The sequence below is a fragment of the Molossus molossus genome, unplaced genomic scaffold, assembly GCF_014108415.1.
Source record: "Molossus molossus isolate mMolMol1 unplaced genomic scaffold, mMolMol1.p scaffold_m16_p_26, whole genome shotgun sequence".
NCBI classification, from domain to species: domain Eukaryota; kingdom Metazoa; phylum Chordata; class Mammalia; order Chiroptera; family Molossidae; genus Molossus; species Molossus molossus.
In genome coordinates this window covers 2,789,768-2,812,017 of record NW_023425362.1, presented here as the reverse complement: position 1 = coordinate 2,812,017, position 22,250 = coordinate 2,789,768, and the positions used below count along the sequence as shown (strand labels likewise).

Genomic DNA, 22,250 nt, shown 5'->3' with positions numbered 1-22,250 from the left:
ATCCATCTATTCATCCATCCGCCCACCTATCCGCCTATCATTCATTCACCCACCATCCATCCACCATCCATCCATCCATCTATCCATCCATCCACCATCCATCTATTCATCCATCCGCCCACCTATCCGCCTATCATTCATTCATTCATTCACCATCCATCCACCATCCATCCATCCCCCTATTACTCATCCATCCACCCACCTATGTGTCCATCATGAATTCATTACTTCACCATCTATCCGACCAGTGGGCAGACACAGAGTGTTTGTCTTTTAAGAGCTAGAGACTGAACCCTGACGAGACCCAGCTCCTAAGGAGCTCACGCAATGGAAGGTGCGCCCCCAGTGGGCGCCAAGTGCCCACACGCAGGTGAGCAGGTGAGTGTGCGGGGCTGCAGCCTGTCCTGCGGGGCGGGCTGACCTGGAGGCCTGGGCTCAGGGGTGCTGGCTCATCAGACAGCCGCCTACGTCAGCGATGTCCCGTGGTTCCCCCGCCCCGGCCACCCTGGCAGGGCTGCTCCCCGCGCCCTCACCTGTCACGATGGCCGGGATGCCCCAGCCCACGACGTAGTAGAACCGCATGGGGCCGGCGTCGATGTTGCGGGCCTCGCTCAGCATGCGGTAGATGTGCAGGCTCTCCACGAAGGTCCAGGCGAAGGTGCTCATGTACACGTAGTGCAGGACAATGGCCACCACCGTGCACAGGAACTGCGGGGACAGGAGCCAGCTCAGCACCACCCACGGGCTGCCCGCCCCGCCCGAGGGCCCAGGGGCACCGGCGGGCAGGGACAGCGCCGACTCGGCCACTTCGCAAACGCGAGGGTCTGGGGGTCGGAACCAGGAACTCGGGTTCACGGGTCTTTGTGTCGGATTCACCCCCGAGTGGCCGAGCGCCAGCAGTCACGGAGTCTCAGGGACCCGTGCGGAACAGGGACCCTTCTCCCGCCCGCACAGTGTGGGGACAGGAGGGGGCGGTCTCCGCACTTGCAGCAGGAGCTGAAATCTTCACGTCACGGTTCCCCATTTTGAAATGTTGGTGTTTAGTTTAAAGTTAAATGTTACAGAGGGGCCTGCTCAGGCTGAGGGTGCCCGAGCAGGACCTGGGCGGGGGCCACCGGACCCAGCGGGAGGGCGGGAGGGGACCTCAGGGGCAAACAAGGGCAGTTGTCGCCCGCAGAAACTTGACAGGGGAGTGTCTCTGCCGCAGGACTGATGAGTCTGCCAGTGGCCGAGTGGCAAAGAGCAAGTCCACTTCCAGAACAGCTGAGACAGCACCGGCCGCCGGGGCCTTGGTGAGCGGCCGGTGTCCCTGGACACAGGACAACGTGGGAGAGGGAGCAAGGCCGTGGCGGGGAGCAGTGGGGAGCCCTGGATCACAGGCCCTGAGCAGCATCCAGTCCCAGGTGCTGGAGCGGGGACAGCTGAGCCCACCCCGACCACACCCCACGGCTGAGCCCACCCCGACCACACCCCACGGCTGAGCCCACCCCGACCACACCCCGCGGCTGGGCCCACCCCGACCACACCCCGCGGCTGGGCCCCACCCCGACCACACCCCGCGGCTGAGCCCACCCCGACCACACCCCGCGGCTGGGCCCCACCCCGACCACACCCCACGGCTGAGCCCACCCCGACCACACCCCGCGGCTGGGCCCACCCCGACCACACCCCGCGGCTGGGCCCCACCCCGACCACACCCCACGGCTGAGCCCACCCCGACCACACCCCACGGCTGGGCCCACCCCCGACCACACCCCAGGGCTGGGCCCACCCCGACCACACCCCGCGGCTGGGCCCACCCCGACCACACCCCACGGCTGGGCCCACCCCCGACCACACCCCACGGCTGGGCCCCACCCCGACCACACCCCACGGCTGAGCCCACCCCGACCACACCCCACGGCTGGGCCCCACCCCGACCACACCCCAGGGCTGGGCCCCACCCCCGACCACACCCCACGGCTGGGCCCACCCCTGACCACACCCCACGGCTGGGCCCCACCCCGACCACACCCCACGGCTGGGCCCCACCCCGACCACACCCCACGGCTGGGCCCCCCCCCGACCACCCCCCGGCTGGCCACCCTGACCACACCCCACGGCTGGGCCCTACCCCCGACCACACCCGCGCTGGGCCCACTCCGACCACCCCCCCACCCCCCCACCCCCGCGGCTGAGCTCCACCCCTGACCAAACCCCATAACAAGTCCCACCCCTGACCACACCCTATAACAGGTCCCACCCCTGCACATGCCTGATAACTGGCCCTACCCCCAACCACACTCTCGCATTGGCCCCACCTCTGACCACACCCCAGTGGAGCCCCACCCATGACCACCCCCTCTCCCTAGTATATTCTGTCCAATCTCTGGGGCTGTTCCATCAGCCTAACCTCCCAGGGTCTCAGGGTCTCAGCCGAGGAGACTGCCATCCCAACAGACACTGGAGGGTGGGAGGAGACGCCGCGGGGCCCAGAGTGGAGGCCGCCCACTGAGGTGCTGGGTCAGTGTGCCCATGGGGAGCTCAACGGGACAAAGGCTTGCGGGCACACAGTGCCACTGGCTGCCATGCCAACCTCCAGAAACAAACCCGGTGAAGGGGGGACCTCGTAGGTTCACGCTGGTCAGATCGGCGCAGAGCAGGCCCCAAGCAGCAGGGAGGAGCTGGCCCGAGGTCATCACTGGAGACCCCTCCGGGCCTCAGACGCCAGGCGCAGCCAGCAGCGGGCAGAGCGGCCAGCCTGGCGGAGGCTGAGCCTGGGGCTGGGTGACCCCACGCCGAACACCCCTGCTGTCCTCCGTGTGCGAGCCCGGTTGGCTTGGGGGGTCGGTGACAAGGGTGGCGGCTCGCTGCCTTAAGCAACGTGAATCCACTTTTAAAAACGGTGTTAGAAATCCCGCATTTTAACATTTAATGGGGTCATCACTAAGTGTACTCCTTTCCCAGAAACAGAACAAAGACAAAAGGCTAATGTGCAATCCTTCACCTCAGCTGCCAGTCATCTGGGAGAGAAACCTCGCGGGATGGGTGGCGAGTTTACAGAGCCCATGCCCAGCAGGCTGGGTGCCCAGCCCTCCGCGCGCGGGCATCCCCCCCTTCCGTGTTCACCGGTGCGGGGCTGGCTGCAGGGCGCTCACTGCAGGAGCCCAGGCAGTGCTGGGAAGGAGTGGGGGAGGGGGGCACCTCTGCCTTGCACCCCGGGTATCCAGTTACAAGGAGCGGCTGGCCCCTGGCTCTGCAGGCCCCTCCCTGGGCACCACTCAGAGGCACCCTTGAAGGGTTTGGGGGTGAGTCACCTGCTTCCTACCAAGAGCCTTCCCTCACCTGTCGGGTGCACTGATAAGGCCTGCACGCCGGTGGAGGTGCCTGGTGCCTGGCTCCATGCAGAGACGCGAACGCAGCAGCCGCATGGGAAGGCCCGTCACCCAGCTCACCGGTCTGTCCTCTGCTGGGCTGGGTGCTCATGTCGTGGCCGAGGAGCCCTCGAGCGGTCTGCCTGCCCCCTGCCAGGTGCCCGCCCTCCCGAGGAGGGTCTGGCTGCCTCACGGGGGTCCCGAGGGGTCCCTCTGCTTGCAGGAGCCGAGGCGGACGAGCTGGGGGGGGCCGGGCGCAGTCCCATCTCCGCCTCAGTCCGCTTCCTCCCCAGGGCCTGTCCGCTCCCACAGACACATCTCCCCTTCACTGGGGGGCGCTCCCCAGGCTGGCCTGAGCCCCCGTGGGTGTCCAGCCTCACCCAGACCCATGCTGTGTGCGTCCCCACCTGTGACTGGTGTCACCTGCGCATCACCTCTGCAGACTTGGGCATCCCCGACTCCAGTCTTTTTCATCAGCACAATTACGAAGACGTCACCCTGGCTGTTCTCTGACCTCCGGCCTCCTCCACCCACCCACCCCCTGCCGAGGTCACTTCCTGACGCAGACCGGGCACAGCTCTCCGTGGCACGTCCTCGGGCTCTGGATGACCAGATCCCCACCTGTCCCCAGCACACACTGCGCCCCTCCCCCTGGAGGGCCAGTGACCTGACACAGCTCCCCCACGCGCCCCCGTGATGCGTTGTGGGCACCTGACATTCACGTCCGTGTCTGGGACGGGGGCTCCGCGGGCAGAGATGGGAGGGCTGCTTGGATCTGGGTGTCTGCAGGTTAGACACAGAGACACTCGGACGCCCTCACTGCACGGGGAAGGAAGAAGGGACAGCTACCACCCTGGCCGGGCTGGCTCAGCGGTTAGAGCGTCGGCCCACGGACCGAAGAGTCCCGGGTTCGATCCCAGTCAAGGGCATGTAGGTCGGTTGCGGTTCATTCCCGGCCCTGCTTGAGGTCGTGTGGGAGGTGACCAATCAATGTGGTTCTCTCGTGTCGATGTTTCTCTCTCTCTACCTCACACTATCTGATGATAAATGTAAAAATATCCTCAGGTGAGGATTTAAAAAAAGAAAAGAAATGACAAGTATCACGAGTGACCCCTGAACCTCCTGTAGTCCCTGTCCATGCAGGTGTGATGGTCAGTTGTCCTCGTGGACTATCAGGTCACCATGTAGTGACAGACACAGGAACCAACCCACACAGTGAACTTCCGGCAGTCAGCCAGCCTCCTGGCCCGGCTCCCTCACCTGGTCCGGCTCCCTCACCTGGTCCGGCTCCCTCACCTGGTCCGGCTCCCTCGCCTGGTCCGGCTCCCTCGCCTGGTCCGGCTCCCTCACCTGGTCCGGCTCCCTCGCCTGGCCCCGGGGCTCCCTCGCCTGGCCCCGGGGCTCCCTCACCTGGCCCGGCTCCCTCACCTGGTCCGGCTCCTCACTTGGCCCGGCTTCACTCGCCTGGCCCCGGGCTATCACCTGGCCCGATCCATCACTTGGTTCGGCTACCTCACCTTGTCCAGCTCTCAACTGGCCGGCACCCGCCTGGCCCCGGGGCGTCCCTCACCTGGCCAGAATCCCTCCGGCTCCCGCGCCTGGCCCCGGGGTTCCCTCACCTGGTCCAGCTCCCTCACCTGGCCCCGGGGCTCCCTCACCTGGCCCAGCTCCCTCGCCTGGCCCCGGGGCTCCCTCACCTGGTCCGGCTCCCTCTCCTGGCCCCGGGGCTCCCTCACCTGGTCCGGCTCCCTCACCTGGCCCCGGGGCTCCCTCACCTGGCCCAGCTCCCTCGCCTGGCCCCGGGGCTCCCTCACCTGGTCCGGCTCCCTCGCCTGGCCCCGGGGTTCCCTCACCTGGTCCGGCTCCCTCTCCTGGCCCCGGGGCTCCCTCGCCTGGCCCGGCTCCCTCACCTGGGAAGGACCAGTCCACCCAGGGCTGCTCCTGTTCAGCGAGTCCCTGAAGCCTCGGGCACAGCCCACACTTCCAGCGGTGCCCCCCAGCGGGCTGTGACCCTTGTGTTTTGAAAACCCTTCGTAACGTGGAACCCAGCCAGGCACGGCCAAAGCCACAAACCTCCCTCCTCCCTCAGGCTGTTCTCTTCCCGGCTCCTTAGCTGGGCCACCAGCTCCCCCTCCACCGCTGGTCCCTGCCCCACTCCCAGGGTCGCCCTGGCCCCCAGCCCATCCCCCTTCCCCTGGCACACGGGGCTCAGCCTCCAGCCCCACAGAAGCCCCCAGCCCATCCCCCTTCCCCTGGCACACGGGGCTCGGCCTCCAGCCCCACAGAAGCCCCAGCCCATCCCCCCTTCCCCTGGCACACGGGGCTCGGCCTCCAGCCCCACAGAAGCCCCAGCCCATCCCCCCTTCCCCTGGCACACGGGGCTCGGCCTCCAGCCCCACAGAAGCCCCCAGCCTATCCCCCCTTCCCCTGGCACACGGGGCTCGGCCTCCAGCCCCACAGAAGCCCCCAGCCCATCCCCCTTCCCCTGGCACACGGGGCTCAGCCTCCAGCCCCACAGAAGCCCCCCAGCTCCGCCCCGGCAGCCACACTCCCTCTCAGGCAGCTGCCGCTGTGGTCACTCCGGCTCTGGCCTTGGTGGTACGTTTTCAGTACACTGTGCAGCTGGTGTGCACATTTGCACCTGACTCTGTGTACACGTACCTCCAGCAAGACCTAGCGACCTTGCCAAACTCCACGTTTCTCTGTGGGTGGCTGAGGGTTTCTCTGTGTGGCCCATTGTCTCACCTAATAACCTCATCCCCTAATGACAACTTTCATGCACCACCCATGAGCACACATGACACCTATGAGCACACATGACACCCATGAGCACACATGACACATATGAGCACACATGACACCTATGAGCACACATGACACCCATGAGCACACGACACCTGTGAACCCGTAAGGTGCCCGGGAGGCCAGGTGACACCTGTGCACCTACACCGCCTGAGGTGACTTGAGCGGCCCCCATATTGGACCAGATCACGGTGCAGCTCAGCAGCGTCCTCTCCCCCAGACCCACCCGCCCGCTAGTTTCGGCCCCTCCCAGGTTCTCCTCTGTCCCACGAGGCACACGGCTGTCACAGGGCACGTGGCCGTGACCCGAGAACGGGCTGAGTGCAGGCATAGGAGACGCTGCTGGACAGGACAGCGTGTGGACGGGTGCACCCCGTGTCTTCGAGACACCGGCTGAAACCACAGCTCTGAGGCTCTGGGCTGTGACGAATGACTGCTTCCTGATGACGTCACTAGTGCGTCGCGTCGGGAAAGTGAGAGGTGATGCAAGTGGAGGCCCCGGACGGAGACCCCGCTGGGCACAGAGCCACGAGCCCCCGACAGGCCCGGGTCCCCAGCCTCCCGGAGCCGGCCCGCAGCATCCGCTGGACGACCGCCCGCACCCACCCAGCTCCAGCCCCAGACGGAGGGCCCGGGCAGGAGCGCGGGGGAGGGCTCACCGGGTTCCCGGTCCGGGCGATCCCCACGACGAACACCAGCTGGGACAGGAAGAGCGCCCCCACCAGGTTCCTGTGGGCGCTGTGCAGGTTGGAGCGCAGGGTCCGCACCAGCGCCAGGAGGACGAAGGCCACCAGCAGGGCAGCCAGCGACAAGGACACAGCAACGTAGGTGACGGCCTTCAGCGGCAGGACCTCGCCGTGCTGCGGGCGGTGGGCAAAGACGGGAGGACATCAGGGCCGGGCTGCGGGGACCGCTGCACAGTCAACACCGTCCCCGCGATGGTCCCTACGGGCAGGAACCAGCATGGCCGCCACGCGGTTCTCAGGGCGGAAAACACCGAGACCGGGACCCAGACGGTCAGTGCGGCTGATGGACACTCGGGGCGGGCGGCGGTGACGGCCGCACAACGCGCGGGTCATCTCGACCTCTACACGCTGCGACGCGTCTGAGGCGCTGGATTTTGTCACGTGTGTTTTGCCGCAATAAGAGTAACGGGAAAAGGCAAAGCCTCGAGACCTGTCTGCCCCCCCGGATCCTGGCCTGGGTGCGACCTCCCAGTGGACTCAGTTTACCTAAAAGGCAGCCGGGCCGCAGCAGCCAACGGCCACTGAGTCGTGTGCTTTGCAAAATGTCACACTTGTCCAGGACCCCGGCGTTTGGGGAACAAGAAGCACCGTCCTCTGGAAACTTCTGGAAAGTGTTGCTCTGAACTAGAATTCTGAGCAGGGGCTCCCAGCGGACGGTGCGCCAGGCCTGGCTGGGGTCGGGAGGTCAAGCGCTTATAGGGGTTTCTCCTGCAGCCAACTCCGGTGTCCCCCGGAGGCCGCGGTCCTGGGGCTCCCCGCGGCTGGGGGGCTCTTCAGAGACCTCTGACGTGGAGGCGGCCCAGGGCACGGCAGCCTCGAGTCCTACTCTGTGCTCCTGTCTTCTACCTGAATGTCAGCTTCCTGCGCCTGTGAGTCTGCTCCCTAGCTTCCTGGCCAGGAGCGGACCCCAAAGCCCCTGTGGACAAAGACCAGGAACTACTGACCCCCCAGGCCGGGACCTGGTGCCACCCGCTTGGGTGGACCTCTGCAGGAGGAGGCCCAAGGGCACTCTCTCTTCCTGCCGCCTGCACCCATCCATCCCTAACAGCTTCTGGGGGACTCACCCTCTCAAGAATGTCACAGAAACGGGCAGCTGCACACCAGAGCCCCTTGGAGGGCCGGTGACCTGTCCTCCGGGGACCACACCCAGGCCTGGGCACCAGGCGGACCTGGGCCCGGGCGCTCAGTGCGCTCCCAGGCTCGGAGAAGGCGGGTTGAACGTTAGCCCTGCTGCCAGGGCTCCGGACCCTCCTTCGTCTGCTGGGACTCTCAGGGCAGCGTGTGGCGCTGCAGGGAGACGCTCCCTGTGTTACCGCCAGTCACGCTTTCTCCGTTTCAATTCAAGGCAGAGTGGGCATCACCCGACAGACGGCGGCCGCCTGGAAGCCCACAGGCAGGGGCTGCTCCCCGTGAGGCTGGGCCGGCCGCCAGGGTTTCCGCCTACAGCGGGCTCTCTGAAAGCCTCGCGGACCTGGCCAACTCGCCCGAGGGGTTCCATCGGGTCAAAGCCCGTCGAGGGGCAGGGGTCCCTGGACACAGGTGCCGGGGCAGGGCTGCCCGCGGGGTCGCGCCCACCTCGCGCCGGGAGACGTCCATGAGCACCGCGAAGCTGGCCGCGTGGCTGCACTGGCAGGTCACGTGCGTCCGGTTCCTGGACAGCAGCTCACAGCCCCTGGCCGACCAGCCTCCAGTCCCACCGGGGCTGCGGAGAAACGGGGATGGGTCTCTGCACTGCCGGGGGTCCAGGGCCTCTCCCCGCTGCTGGAGCCCTGCGGCACCCTCACTGCGCCCCGAACGCAGGTCGCTGTCACCCGCGACGAGGACCCGGAGACGGTGTGACCCCCCCCACCCCCCCCGCTGGCGAGAGCTGCTAATGAGCACCTGTGACGCTCATGGTCTGTGTGTCATCTCGCAGTAATACTTAAATGGCGGTGCTGCGTCTCCCCCACCCCTTTTGTCGGGAACATTAGCCAGTTGTTAAAAGGGCTACTTTGTTCTTCTTTGCACCTAGCTGGCTTAGAAGTAACAGCTCACGTGTGCCACACTTTCATCTCTGGTTGCACAATGTTTCCCAGCCCGGAGGCAGGCTCCTCACAGCCCCATTACTGCCGGGAAAGCCCCAGGGGCCTCAGAGGGAGCCCGGCCCACCCGGACTCTGGGAAAATCCAGGCCCTTCCCTGATCCTCGGTTTACTCATCTGAGAAACGGGACGTGAAGGCGAGTGTGTGTTTGCCAAGAACCTTCGGGTTTGGGGTCGGCAGGGCCGCCCACAGCAGGGGGCGATCAGAGCGGTGGCTGAGTGCCGGGGTTGAGGACAGGACCCAGGTGCCCCCCCCAACCCACCCTCTCTGCGGGGGCGGCCCCGCGCTCTGTCCCTCCCCCCGGGGGGGGCCTGCGCTCTGTCCCTCCCCACGGGGGGGGGGGCCTGCGCTCTGTCCCTCCCCACAGGGGGGGGCTGCGCTCTGTCCCTCCCCACGGGGGGGGGGGCCTGCGCTCTGTCCCTCCCCACGGGGGGGGCCTGCGCTCTGTCCCTCCCCACGGGGGGGGGGCCTGCGCTCTGTCCCTCCCCACGGGGGGGGGGGGGCTGCGCTCTCTCCCAGCCGGGCGGCTCCTGCAGTGCGGACACTGCTCGAGAACCAGAACTTGGGAAACACAGAGGGTGGGAGAGGCTGATGGTCTCCTCCGAGCCGAACCCACTCGGGCTCGCCAGCCTGGGGGTTGGCACCCGGCACAGCCCCACTCACTCCAGCGCGAACATGATTTGGGGGCACGTTTGGTCGCACAGGACTGAACTCCCAGCTGCACATTGTGTCTCAGCTTCAAGCATGGGCGGGGGTGGGAGGGGCTGCTGAGGGGGCCCCCCAGGAGAAACCAGCAGGCCAGGTACCCCAGACGATCCAGGGCCCCCACACATCCGGGATTTCCCGTCAGTGGAAGGGCCCAGGGGCCAGCCTCTGAGTGCTGCCTCCCAGTGTCCGGAACCAGCCCCGCCAGGGTTGGTGGCAGACTGGGCACCTGGCTGCTGTGCCCTGGCCGTCCTGCAGGTGCGTGACCTGTCTCCACATTGGCCTGTATGTTTACACATGTATGTGTGTCCAGGCGTGTGCATGTGTGCATGTAACTGCGTGCAAGGGACTCTGACACCCCAGGCAAGCAAAACACCCTACGCTGCCCCTGGCCCCGGCGTCACCCTTACACGACAGAGTGGTTCCAGAGCACGCAGACGGGCTTCGTGCGCTCCTGGGTCTCCAGCAGGGCGAACTGCACCAGCACGGGCCTCTCCAGGGGGCTGGGGAGCGGGGCCCCCTCGCTGTACACCACGGTGCTCACCACTGGCGTGTTGATGACGGGCCGGTTCGGCAGCCTGCGGCGGAGAAGCGAGCGCGCAGGTACAGACGAGCCCGGAAACGCACGCCTGACACCTGTGAGCACACGCACCGGGGACGGGAACACTGCCTTCTGGGACGGCGCCACCCCAGCGGGCACGCGCCGCCCGAGAGGAGCCTGGGCTGGGGCCGCGTCGGGCTCCGTGTAGGCCGTCACCGCGAGGCGCGCTCAGGGTCAAGGGCGGACTTTGGAGATTTACACACGAAGAGGTCGCGTGCGTGGAGGTGCGGCGGGCAGGGCCCAAAGCAGCAGAAACGCCAGAAGAGACCGAGGGGTCGGACGGAAGGAAGCTGGTGGAATGTTGGCCCCTCGTGGGGGCATCTCACCCAGTCCCGACTAGGACGAGTGCCAAGGCCCACGGAAGCGTCTGGAAAATGACGCTGAGGGTGAAAAAGTGAAGGCTTGCCCGGCTGGCGGCGCTCAGTGGTTGAGCGTCGACCTTGCACCCGGAGGTGGCCGGTTCGATTCCGGGTCAGGGCACATGCCCAGGTTCTGGGCCCGATCCCCAGTGGGGGGCGTGCAGGAGGCGGCCAGTCGATGTTCTCTCTCATTGGTGTTTCTCTCTCCCTCCCTTCCTCTCTCTCTGAAATCAATAAAGGAAACAAGAAGGAAAGAGCGAAGGCTCGTGCGCCCCCCTCTGGTCGCGGCCACTTTGGGCAGCACTGGTTTCCAGTGTTAGGGAGCAGCCCTCGGCAAGGGCCACTGGTGGCCCGAGGCAGGCAGGTGTGGGGACGGACCCTCTGAGCGGGAATCACACCCTCTAGCCAGTGTGTCAACGGCGTCCATCGAGGCACGAGACATGTGCGGGGCCGGGGGCGCCCCTGGCAGAAACCCCAGGGACGGTGCCCGTCTGGCGGACCCAGGACCCCCATCCCTGGGAGCTCACAGGGCAGGGGTGTCCTCGGTCGAGATCCTGACGAATGGGGAGACCAGCACCCGCCAGACACAAGCCTCCCCTTGCTCGCAGGCGGCCTTACCGGAGGCTGCGGCGGTCGGGGTCGTAGTGCTCGGGCAGAAGCTGCCCCAGCGTCCGGTAGACAATGACCAGGGCGACGGCGAACTGCCCAGGCTCATCAGGGTGTCTCTTCTGCCTCTGGGACGGGACCTCCCTCTCAGCACGAGGCCCCGGGCGCGGGGTCTGCGGGGCGGCCTTCCGGCCAAGCGGTCGCACGGCGGGGCCCTCTGCGACGAGAGCAAGAGCGTGAGGTGGGGGCCGCACCCCCGTGTGACGGGGTCCAGCATGGATGAATCCTGAGGATGCCACGCTGAGGGACACGGGCCAGTCACATGGGTATGCTCTCGCCCCCGTGAGGACCAGGACACAGAAGGTGGAATGGCCGCCCTGGCCGGTTTGGCTCAGCGGTTGGAGCGTCGGCCTGCGGTCCGGAGAGACCCGGGTTCGGTTCCCGCTAAGGGCATGTACCTCGGTTGCAGTTTGTCCCCGGCCCCGGCTGGGGTTGTGCAGGAGGCAGCCACTTGATGTGTCCCTTTCACGTCGATGTTTCTCTCTTTCTCGTCCTCTCTCTCCCTTCCGTTCTATCTGAACATGGAAAAACGTCCATGTAAAAATGTCTATGTCCTATGTCCTCGCGTGAGGATGAAAAAAACGGTGGAATGGTGGTTAGTAGAGGCTGGCGGGAGGGGTTAGTGCCTCCTCCTCCAGGAAGGCTGCCATCTCCCCGGAGCACCGCCCAGGAGGCCAGCCGGCACCAGTGTCTGGGGCATGGCAGCCTCTCGGGACTGTCTCGAGAGCCCGGAGCCTGTCCCCTCCTGGGTTTGCTCCTGGCTCTAAATAAGTCACTGGGTCTAAAGCCTTCGTTTCCCACCAACCCAAGTGGTTCATCACGTCTCCAACTAACCAGCCTGCCAGCCAGGAGGTAGCTCACCCCCGCAGAGCAGGTAGGTCTCCCCTCCGCAGTCTGGATGGAGGGTGGCGAGGCCAGGGCTGGGCGGAGAGCCCGGCTAGGGGGCAGTCAGGGCAGAGAAGGGGTTTGGGCCACAGTGGAGAACTCAGTGCCTGAGGGTGAAGCACCCCGGCTTGACGCTGCCGGATGGGGTGGGTGGAAGGTGGGGGCGGGGAGAGAGCAGGTGGTCTGGGAAACACCACTGTAAGCCCGGTGGGACGTCACCCATCCCTGCCACTTCGGCCGACACCAGCAAACGCCTGAGGTCAGCCCCCGAGGGCAGGGCGGCGTGGCCACAGGGCGACAGGGCGACAGGGCCACAGGCCCCACAGGCGTACGCTGAGCACCCTCTCGGCTCCGGCAGCACCTCCCCCAGAGGCAGGGCCCCCCGCCGGCCTCGGTGTCCCAGCCGCCTCACCTCTCCGCTCCGGTGGTTTGAAGAAGTCGGCCGAGAAGAAGACGGAGGACAGCAGCTCCTTCGGGAAGTCACCACGAACGTCCTCGAACCTCGGCACCCAGGCTCCCGTGAAGTTGAACTTGTCGAAGACGTCGACGGCCAGGACTGTGGGGACAGAGGTTCCCATCGCGCCCCGCCGGCAGCCCTCCCCCGAGCCCACGGGCACCCCCTCCCTGGCCCAGCCTCCTAGCCAGGCCCTCCTGCCGGCCTGTGTTCTCCGACCCTGAGGTCACACAGCAGGGTCCTAGGGGTGGGGAGATGCGGCCAGTTCAGCGGCTGGACCAGCACCGGGACCAGCAGGCTCGCACTTGAGTGGCTCCGGTTCCTTCCCAGCCCCGCCCTACGGGCGAAGCCCCGCCCAGGTAATTCCTAAATCGAGGGACCACCCAGGAAGGGACAATCCTGGTTCTGCTGAGAGTCCACCGCAGGGTGCGGAGTAAACGCTTGCAGGAGGACATGAGGAGTCCCCCCAGCAGTGACCCCAGGGCCTCTGCCAGCGCTGACGGAGCTGCTCCTCCTTCTGGGGGTTTCTCCCCGTGAAGGAACCCAACAGGCTGACCCCTGACCCCGGGCAGCGTGTCCTGGGCCCTGGGGGTCTGGTTCACGAGGCGCCTGCTGTGTGGCCGCCTGGGCTGTGTCCCGGGCCTGAGCTTCCCTGAGAGCAGAGGCCCCTCCCTCGCTCTCACCCCAGCTCCCAGAGGCCCCAGTCCACCAAGACCACAGGAACGGCCCCTCGCCCCCACCCTGACTGTCCCCGGTTCCCTGGGCCAGGGAGCGCTGTGTTCCTGTGGGTCACCGTTGAACAGGCTGGACAGAGAGGGTCCTCCCTCCCATTTTACAGACAAGGAAGTGGAGGCCAGAGCCGCTGACCCTCGTGGGGAGACGGCCAGGCCGGCAGTGCCCGCGGGCGCCACCCCCGCGCTGGCCCGAGGCCTTACTCATGTTGGTGGTGACGATGACGAAGGGGCGCAGGTAGGTCCTCCGCAGGTTGCGCGCCACGGTGCTGAAGTAGTCCTCAAAGCGGCGCAGCAGCTGGGCCGCGCCCGCCTCGCCCCGATGGATGTGCTCCCACGCCGCCCTGGTGCCCGGGGCCAGGAGGGCGCTGCCCGTGCGGACGACGTCCTGGTGGGACACAGAAAGACCCTCAGCTGGGCCCCGGCGGACGTGGCGGGCTTCAGGTCCGGGGAGCCAGACCGGGCCAGGCCCCGGCGGGGAGGAGGCGGTGGGTGTTTTAACTTCACAACAATGCCAGGGAGAAGCCCTGCTGGGGGGTCACGTGTGCACCCCGAGGTGCAAAGGGAGGTGTCCTGGTGACATCAGAGCCCTCCCCGGAAAGCCAGGTGCGGGGACCCTTGTGGGTGGCTCTGAGGGTGGCCCTCCTGCCCCTGTACCCCTTCGGGGTCTATGTGGACGAGGTGGGCGGCATGGGGGGACACATGACTGTCCATGCACAGGGAAGCCCGAGGTCTGCACGGACAGGACCCCAAGGGCTGTGTGCGGACAGGGAGGCCGAGGGGGACACGGAGAGGCAGTGGGGCAGCCCTGCGCCCGGCACAGCCCCTCCGAGAGCGGTCACAAACGCCAGGGGGCACACATCCCTTCACCAGTCCTCTGGACAGACGCTTCTCGGGGGCCAATGACTTAGCCACACGGCAAGTCCGAGGGTCTGTGTAGGAGGGGCCACAGCCTTCGGGGTGCGCGGGTGGGAGCAGACTCCAAAGCCAGCCCTTCCCAGCTGGGAGGCCCTGGGGTGCCGTGACTCAGCCTCCTCACCGGTGACGGGGGGCGATGCTGCACCACATCACGGACGTGTCGTGTGCACGAGTGAGCTACTTCACGTCAACCACACGGGGCACCGTCCGGCCCTGGTACAGGGTCAGCTCTCGCCCTGGCCGGTTTGGCTCAGCGGTTAGAGCGTCGGCCCATGGACCAGAGAGTCCCGGGTTCGGTTCCCGAGAAGGGCACGTACCCCGGTGGCAGTTCGCCTGGCCCTGGTTGGGGTCATGTGGGTGGCAACCACTCAATGTGTCTCTCTCACATCGATGTTTCTCTCTCTCTTCCTCCCTCTCTCCCTCCTGCTCTATCTGAAGATAAACGCAGAAAAATGTCCTCGGGTGAGACTAAAACAAACAAACAAATAAATAGGCCCTGTTGGTGTGGTTTAGTGGTTGACCATCAACCCATGCACCATGAGGTCGCCGTTCGGTTCCCGGTCAAGACACATGTCCATGTTGTCGGCCAAATCCCCAGTGGGGGGCATGCAGGAGGCGGCCAATTGATGTTCTCTCTCTCTTTCCCTCTCCCTTTCTCTCTCTCTAAAATCAATAAAGAAAATAAGTAATAAATAAATGGAAAAATATCCTCGGGTGAGGATTAAAAATAGGTATGTAAAGGGTCAGCTATTAGCCGCCATCCCTGTTACCACGACCTGGGTCCTTCCCGAAATGTTCCTAAAACCCACCATCAGTTTCACTGGTCACGGAGCCAGCCTGGGCGCACACGTGAAACATGGCGTTTAGCTGGGAGGGTCGCGGGTGCGGTGCTCCCTCCCGCTGAGCGGGGACTGCGGCCCCCCCCGCCCGCGCCCACCTGGTGGAAGTCGGCGTCCCGCGTGGCCGCCAGCTCGAAGCCCTGCTGGCCAGTCTCGTGCTGCAGCACGCGGGCCAGCAGCTGGTAGGCCGTGCGCACGTCGTGGCCGAAGAGCGAGCCGGTGTGCTGCGTGGCGTTCTGCAGCTCCTTGACCAGCCGCAGCGACCCCGCCCCGTCCAGCCGCGACTCGTTGCGGCTCAGCTTCTCGTTCTGCACAAGGGAGCGAAGCAAGGCCTGCACACCTCCTGCGCAGCTGCTCGGGGTCCCCCGTTCAGAAACCCACCACGTTCGGGGGAAACGGCCTCGCCAGAGAAGAGAGTGAGAGATCCCCCCAAACGACCCCCAAACGCGCTCTGGCTGGTAACTGCGGTACGAGAAGGGGGCCTGTCGGGCTGAAAAGCAGTTGGGAGAGGCCGGAGCGGAGGGTACACCGGGCAAAGGGCGGGGCCGCGACCCAGGATTTGCAGAACCGGATGCAGAAATGGGTCCTGAGGGGGACAGAGGAGACGGAGACCTGCCCTAGCCACACCCATGTCTCCCGAAGGGCCCCGGCGGCCTGGACACCCAGCCCTCCGGCCCGCACGCTCTCCCTACCATGGCCTTGAGCTGCACGAAGGAGGCTGTGGTGCAGTTGAAGAGCCCTGGGGGGCGCCAGCCCTTCTCCGCGCTGCAGTGACGCACGGCGGTGCCTGGGGAACAGAGGGCGGGCTCGCAAAACCTGCAGTTCAGCTGCTGCCCCCCACGTGGGGCCGGGTGTACACAAAGCCTGTGCGCTCCGCTGAGGAGTGAACCCCAGGGGTGATGCGCTCCCCTGCCGGCCCAGGGCCACGGCCACGCCGGGGGCCACGGCGAGCCTGACAGGTGGCTGGAACCCAGCCACGAGGAACAAACATCTGAGCAAATCTGTGAAAAAATAACAACAGGCCCTGGCTGGTTGGGCTCAGCAGTTAGAACGTTGGCTCGTGGACCAGAGCCGCAGGTTCGATTCCCAGTCAAGGGCACGTATCTCCGTTGCGGGTTCGGTCCCAGCCTTGGTCGGGGTTGTGCAGGCGGCAGCCAATCAACGTGTCTCTCCCTCCCTCCCTCCCACTTTATCTAAAAAAAGTCCGTGGGAAAATATCCTCGGGTGAGGATTAAAGAAAGAAAGACAAGAAACCAGCTCACCTGTTTGCCAAGTATCCACACAATCCACACGCACCCCGCACGGCCACGGGCTGGGCGCGCTGTCCCCACCACCCTCGAGGGCACACACAGCTCCACCCACGTTTCACAGAGAACCCCACGCCCAGCTCAAGGCGTCCCCGGCCACCGGGACCTGTGCGGCGCCATTACCAGGTTTGACACTTATCGTGAAGGAGGAAGTTTCTTTTCCCCCAACACTTGGCTAAACAAGGTATTGAACACGGCATGTCCGTGCGGCCTGCCACCCGGCCCGGGTCTCCGGCCAACCGCACGCCCCTGGCTGCCTGCCCAGAGTGGACGCTCCAGCCACGGCACTTACCCACGGACCCCTTGGGGCACGGCACCGCGGCCGGCTGCCCGAACTTGGTTTGCGGCCACCAGATGCCGGCTTCAAAGGCTCTGGGACATCCGCTGTAGATCACTGGGGACAGAGGAAAGGAAACCCTCAGCCTGGCTCAGCTGTACCCCAGGGGTACAGGGCTCCCCGCACGTTCTTCCCTGGAGGCCCTGCCCCCGCCCAAACCAGACCACCCGCATCTCTCCAGCACTTAGAACGGGTGGGTGTGGCCCCAGCTCTCGTGATGGGCCAAGGGGACAACACCCCGAGGCTGCGGAGTGTTCCCCAGTCCCAGCGTGTGTGGTGCGCGCGCGCGTGCGCACACACACACACACACACACACACACAGCAGCTCGTGCCTGTGACAGGGCCTCAAGGAGCACACAGACCTTCACAGCCGAGCACGGTGACCTCGGCGAAGGGGTTGTCGCAGCGGTTGCACTGGCGGCCGATGACGCCGGGCTTGCAGGCACACTGCCCCGTGGCCACGTCGCAGGCGCGGCTGTGCGAGCCGTGCGGGAAGCAGTCACAGGGCAGGCAGGTGTCCTGGTCTGGCGGCTGGTAGTGGTTCTCCTGCGAACGCCAGAGGCAGCGTGTGGGACTCCAGGGGCCGGTGGGACGCCGGGGCCCCGAGCCCCCTCGAGCTCCTGCCGGCCTCCGGGCCGCACTCCGCTGCCGCCGCCAGACCGGCAGGCGCGTTCCCCAGGAGGGCACCCTGCTCTCGCGGCTCTTGTTGTTTTTCCGATTTTCCTTTTTAAGCCTTTAAAAATATATGTTTCCATTGATTTTCGAGAGAGGGGAAGGGAGAGAGAAACATGATGAGAGAGAACATCGATCTGCCGCCTCCTGCACGCCGCCTACGGGGGATGGAGCCCTCAACCCAGGCGTGTGCCCCAAGTGGGAATCACACCGGGACCTCTCAGTCCACGGCACCATGCTCCGTCCGCTGAGCCACACCGGCCGGGCCACCCACTCTCATTTCTTAGCAAATATTTATCGTGACCACCTGCAGACTTATCCTGAAATGGGTCAGAGGTTCACATGCAGATTCTGGTATCAGTGACCCCACAGCATTTTCTTTTGAAATTGTGATAAATTGGTCGCCCTGGCCAGTTTGGCTCAGCGGTTAGAGCGTCGGCCGCAGACCAGAGTCGCGGGTTCGATTCCGCAGGTACCTCAGTTGCGATGGTCCACGGCCCTGGCTGGGGCCCTGCGAGAGGCAACCAGTCAACGTGTCTCTCTCACATCTATGTTTCTCTCTCCCTCCCTCCCACTCTATCTGAACAAAAAAAATAGAAAAGTATCCTCAGGTGAGGATTAAAAAAATACAAAAAAGAGAGAGAAATTGGAAGCCACCTGAATGTCTATCACTGGGCAGGTCAGGGTGAAGGGCAAGAACGCGCTTCCAATTCAGAAAGTCCCGGGTGTACGTCCAGCTCAGCCGCTCACTGGACACTCCTCCCTCGCCGGGCCACTCAAGTGCCCCCACTGAAAACTAGGTGGGCCATGACCTGGGCAGACTGTGGCCAGTGTCCAGGCCCCCGTGTCCGCACAGGGGTGCCAACTGCGTATCAGTACCTGGGAGGGGCATTCACACGTTACGGTCACCCTGGGAGGGGAGACGGGCATCACTGTCACCTTTAAATTCCTCCCTGCATTTTCCATAACTTTTTACATGAAAAATATTCTCAGCACAGCCCTGGCTGGTTTGGCTCAGCGGTTAGAGCGTCGGCCTGCGGTCCGGAGAGACCCGGGTTCGGTTCCGCTAAGGGCACGTACCTCGGTTGCAGTTTGTCCCCGGCCCTGGTTGGTCGTGCGGGTGGCAGCCACTCGATGTGTCCCTTTCACATCGATGTTTCTCTCTCTCTCTCTCTCCCTTCCTCTCTCTCCCTCCCACTCTATCTGAACAGAGAATGGAAAAATGTCCTCAGGTGAGGATAAAAAAAACAGAGCCGTGGGGAGCGTCCGAGTGCGCCCTGTGAGGGGTTTCCTGTCCTGGGTGGCCAGCCCGTCGGGGTGGCTCCGAGTGTCCCTCGCCAAGCAGCTGCCGTTCCCAGCAGGCCTGTCCTTCGGGCTCAGCTCCAGCAGCTGACAGTGGTTGTCGACAGGACGCCGAAGGTGTGCGACACGTTCGGGGGGCCGAGGCGGGCGGGGTTTCCCACGCTCTGGGCTGAGAACACGGCGGCACGCTCAGACACACGAGGCGAGGGCGGCGGGCCACACGCGTGGATCACAGACCCCAAGGCGGGGCGTGCTCGGGGTGTCTCGTGTTCTGAAAGTTCGGCTGTGACCGAGTGCTGGTTTGATAAAAGCTCAGGACAATGGCCAACTAGAACCGTGGCTGGAGCCGAAGATGAGCCAACCTCACAGAAATGGCTCGGTTTCCTCTGACCAGCTGGTGTGGGGCTGAGGACTCTAGTTCCTCGGTCCTTACAGGTGAAAACCAGCCCTGGTACACTCAGTTCCGGGAAGGAGCGAGAAACCTGCACCCACATCAGCACGTAAGTGTGTATCCACTGATCTCCCTGGGCTCAGGACGTGTGTGCATGTGTCCAGGTAGTGTGCGTGCAGGTGTGTGTTTATGCACAGGTAGGTGTGTGTGCACTGATCTCCCTGGGCTCGGGACGTGTGTGCATGTGTCCAGGTAGTGTGCGTGCAGGTGTGTGTTTATGCACAGGTAGGTGTGTGTGCACTGATCTCCCTGGGCTCGGGACGTGTGTGCATGTGCCCAGGTAGTGTGCGTGCAGGCGTGTGTTTATGCACAGGTAGGTGTGTGTGCACTGATCTCTCTGGGCTCGGGACGTGTGCGAATGTGCCCAGGTAGTGTGCCTGCAGGCGTGTGTTGATGCACAGGTAGGTGTGTGTGCACTGATCTCTCTGGGCTCGAGACGTGTGCGAATGTGCCCAGGTAGTGTGCGTGCAGGCGTGTGTTTATGCACAGGTAGGTGTGTGTGCACTGATCTCCCTGGGCTCGGGACGTGTTTGCATGTGCCCAGGTAGTGTGCGTGCAGGCGTGTGTTTATGCACAGGTAGGTGTGTGTGCACTGATCTCTCTGGGCTCGGGACGTGTGCGAATGTGCCCAGGTAGTGTGCGTGCAGGTGTGTGTTTATGCACAGGTAGGTGTGTGTGCACTGATCTCTCTGGGCTCGGGACGTGTGTGCATGTGCCCAGGTAGTGTGCATGCAGGCGTGTGTTTATGCACAGGTAGGTGTGTGTGCACTGATCTCCCTGGGCTCGGGACGTGTGTGCATGTGCCCAGGTAGTGTGCGTGCAGGTGTGTGTTTATGCACAGGTAGGTGTGTGTGCACTGATCTCCCTGGTCTTGGGATGTGTGCGAATGTGCCCAGGTAGTGTGCGTGCAGGTGTGTGTTTATGCACAGGTAGGTGTGTGTGCACTGATCTCCCTGGTCTTGGGATGTGTGCGAATGTGTCCAGGTAGTGTGCGTGCAGGCGTGTGTTTATGCACAGGTAGGTGTGTGTGCACTGATCTCCCTGGGCTCGGGACGTGTTTGCATGTGCCCAGGTAGTGTGCGTGCAGGCGTGTGTTTATGCACAGGTAGGTGTGTGTGCACTGATCTCTCTGGGCTCGGGACGTGTGCGAATGTGCCCAGGTAGTGTGCGTGCAGGTGTGTGTTTATGCACAGGTAGGTGTGTGTGCACTGATCTCTCTGGGCTCGGGACGTGTGTGCATGTGCCCAGGTAGTGTGCATGCAGGCGTGTGTTTATGCACAGGTAGGTGTGTGTGCACTGATCTCCCTGGGCTCGGGACGTGTGTGCATGTGCCCAGGTAGTGTGCATGCAGGTGTGTGTTTATGCACAGGTAGGTGTGTGTGCACTGATCTCCCTGGTCTTGGGATGTGTGCGAATGTGCCCAGGTAGTGTGCGTGCAGGTGTGTGTTTATGCACAGGTAGGTGTGTGTGCACTGATCTCCCTGGTCTTGGGATGTGTGCGAATGTGTCCAGGTAGTGTGCGTGCAGGCGTGTGTTTATGCACAGGTAGGTGTGTGTGCACTGATCTCCCTGGTCTTGGGATGTGTGCGAATGTGTCCAGGTAGTGTGCGTGCAGGCGTGTGTTTATGCACAGGTCGGTGTGTGTGCACTGATCTCCCTGGTCTTGGGATGTGTGCGAATGTGCCCAGGTAGTGTGCGTGCAGGTGTGTGTTTATGCACAGGTAGGTGTGTGTGCACTGATCTCCCTGGTCTTGGGATGTGTGCGAATGTGCCCAGGTAGTGTGCGTGCAGGCGTGTGTTTATGCACAGGTAGGTGTGTGTGCATGTGTGTACACGTAGGGCCTTCTCCTCAGCACGGCCCTGAGGAGTGGTGGCAGACGCGCCCCGCCAGCCACCTGCGGGCCAGGCCTCACCTTGCACCGGCACTGTCCGTCGGTCTTGTTGCAGTCGGGGTCGAAGCCTTTGCCCACGGCGCAGTGGCAGGGTCCGCACACGGGGTTCCCCCACCAGCCTCTGGGGCACGGAAGGTCAATCCTGTCGGGAAGACGAGGCGGCAGACGGAAGGTGTACCCACTGCCAGCTCAGTGAGGCTGAGCCAGGGCCTTGCAGCCTCTGTGCTTCCTCAGGTCCCCAGAGAGAGACGTCGGCCGTGGCCCCTCGGGCACTCAGAGCAGCCTCTCCACGTGCTGCCCCGTCAGCTCTGCGTAGCCACAAGCTGGGCCCGGGGGCTCAGAACTGTCAGACCCACCCAGTCCTGCCTCGTAAGCGGCGCTGGCCCTGCACTGAGGGATGTCAGAGGAGAGGAGGCTGGGCCCACCTGTCACTGTCACCCTAGCCCTGCTCCGACCTACCTGACAGCTCACCTGAGCATCCCGTGCAGACCCGCCCACCTGTGTGACATCCCCCCGATATCCCCCAGGCTCCTCAGAATGAAGTGCCCCCCGTGCTCCCTACCCCGGCTAGTGGCATTCCACCCCCTACCCGTCAACCTCATACTCTGGCTCACCTGCCGAGCAATTATTAAGCACCTACTGTGTGCACGACGGGGCCATGAAACATGCAGGGCAGAGTTCCTGGGCCCGGGGCCTCCAGTCCGGGGTTCACGGCTGTGCATTTACGGTGTGGGGGCCACCGAGCTTGGTGGGTCCCTTCCCCTCATCACCTCCTCAGCCCTGAGCGCCCACAGCACCGGGTCCTGGGGAGGGCACAGCCTCCGAGCTGGTCCCGCCCCCCCCAAGGGAACGGGGCCTGAGCCCCAGCCCGATTCTGCTGCTCTCCTGCCGGGCCCCCCCTTCAAGGCAGGCACCTCCCAGGCCCCAGGGCAGGGCACGCCCCGGACAGCACGGCCCCAGGCCTGACCCGCTGGCTCCCCAGCTCCGCCCGCTGGTTTGCCCCTGAAAAGCCCTCTCCTTGGGCCTCCCATCCCCCGTCATCCCGATGGGTGCCCCTCCCCGGGAGATCATGCGCCCGAGGGCATGGCCGCCTCTCTAATGGGCAGAGTCACAGCACACAGTGCGGTGCCCGGATGGCGCAGAGCAGAG

At 64.7% G+C, this 22,250-nt stretch overlaps 1 protein-coding gene across 1 annotated transcript in view; it reads right to left on the bottom strand.

Annotated features, from left to right (window-relative positions):
• The window catches only part of CELSR1 (cadherin EGF LAG seven-pass G-type receptor 1), a 129,405-nt gene that overhangs the window by 9,354 nt on the left and 97,801 nt on the right, over positions 1–22,250 (bottom strand). The window contains exons 14-25 of the mRNA XM_036278239.1: positions 21,123–21,243; positions 17,147–17,330; positions 16,740–16,841; positions 15,833–15,927; positions 15,239–15,448; positions 13,588–13,771; positions 12,611–12,754; positions 11,266–11,470; positions 10,098–10,265; positions 8,477–8,603; positions 6,815–7,015; positions 534–708 (exon numbers count right to left, since the gene is read on the bottom strand). Of these exons, the coding sequence (XP_036134132.1) occupies positions 534–708; positions 6,815–7,015; positions 8,477–8,603; positions 10,098–10,265; positions 11,266–11,470; positions 12,611–12,754; positions 13,588–13,771; positions 15,239–15,448; positions 15,833–15,927; positions 16,740–16,841; positions 17,147–17,330; positions 21,123–21,243 (1,916 nt within the window). The remainder of the gene's footprint in view (positions 1–533; positions 709–6,814; positions 7,016–8,476; positions 8,604–10,097; positions 10,266–11,265; positions 11,471–12,610; positions 12,755–13,587; positions 13,772–15,238; positions 15,449–15,832; positions 15,928–16,739; positions 16,842–17,146; positions 17,331–21,122; positions 21,244–22,250) is intronic.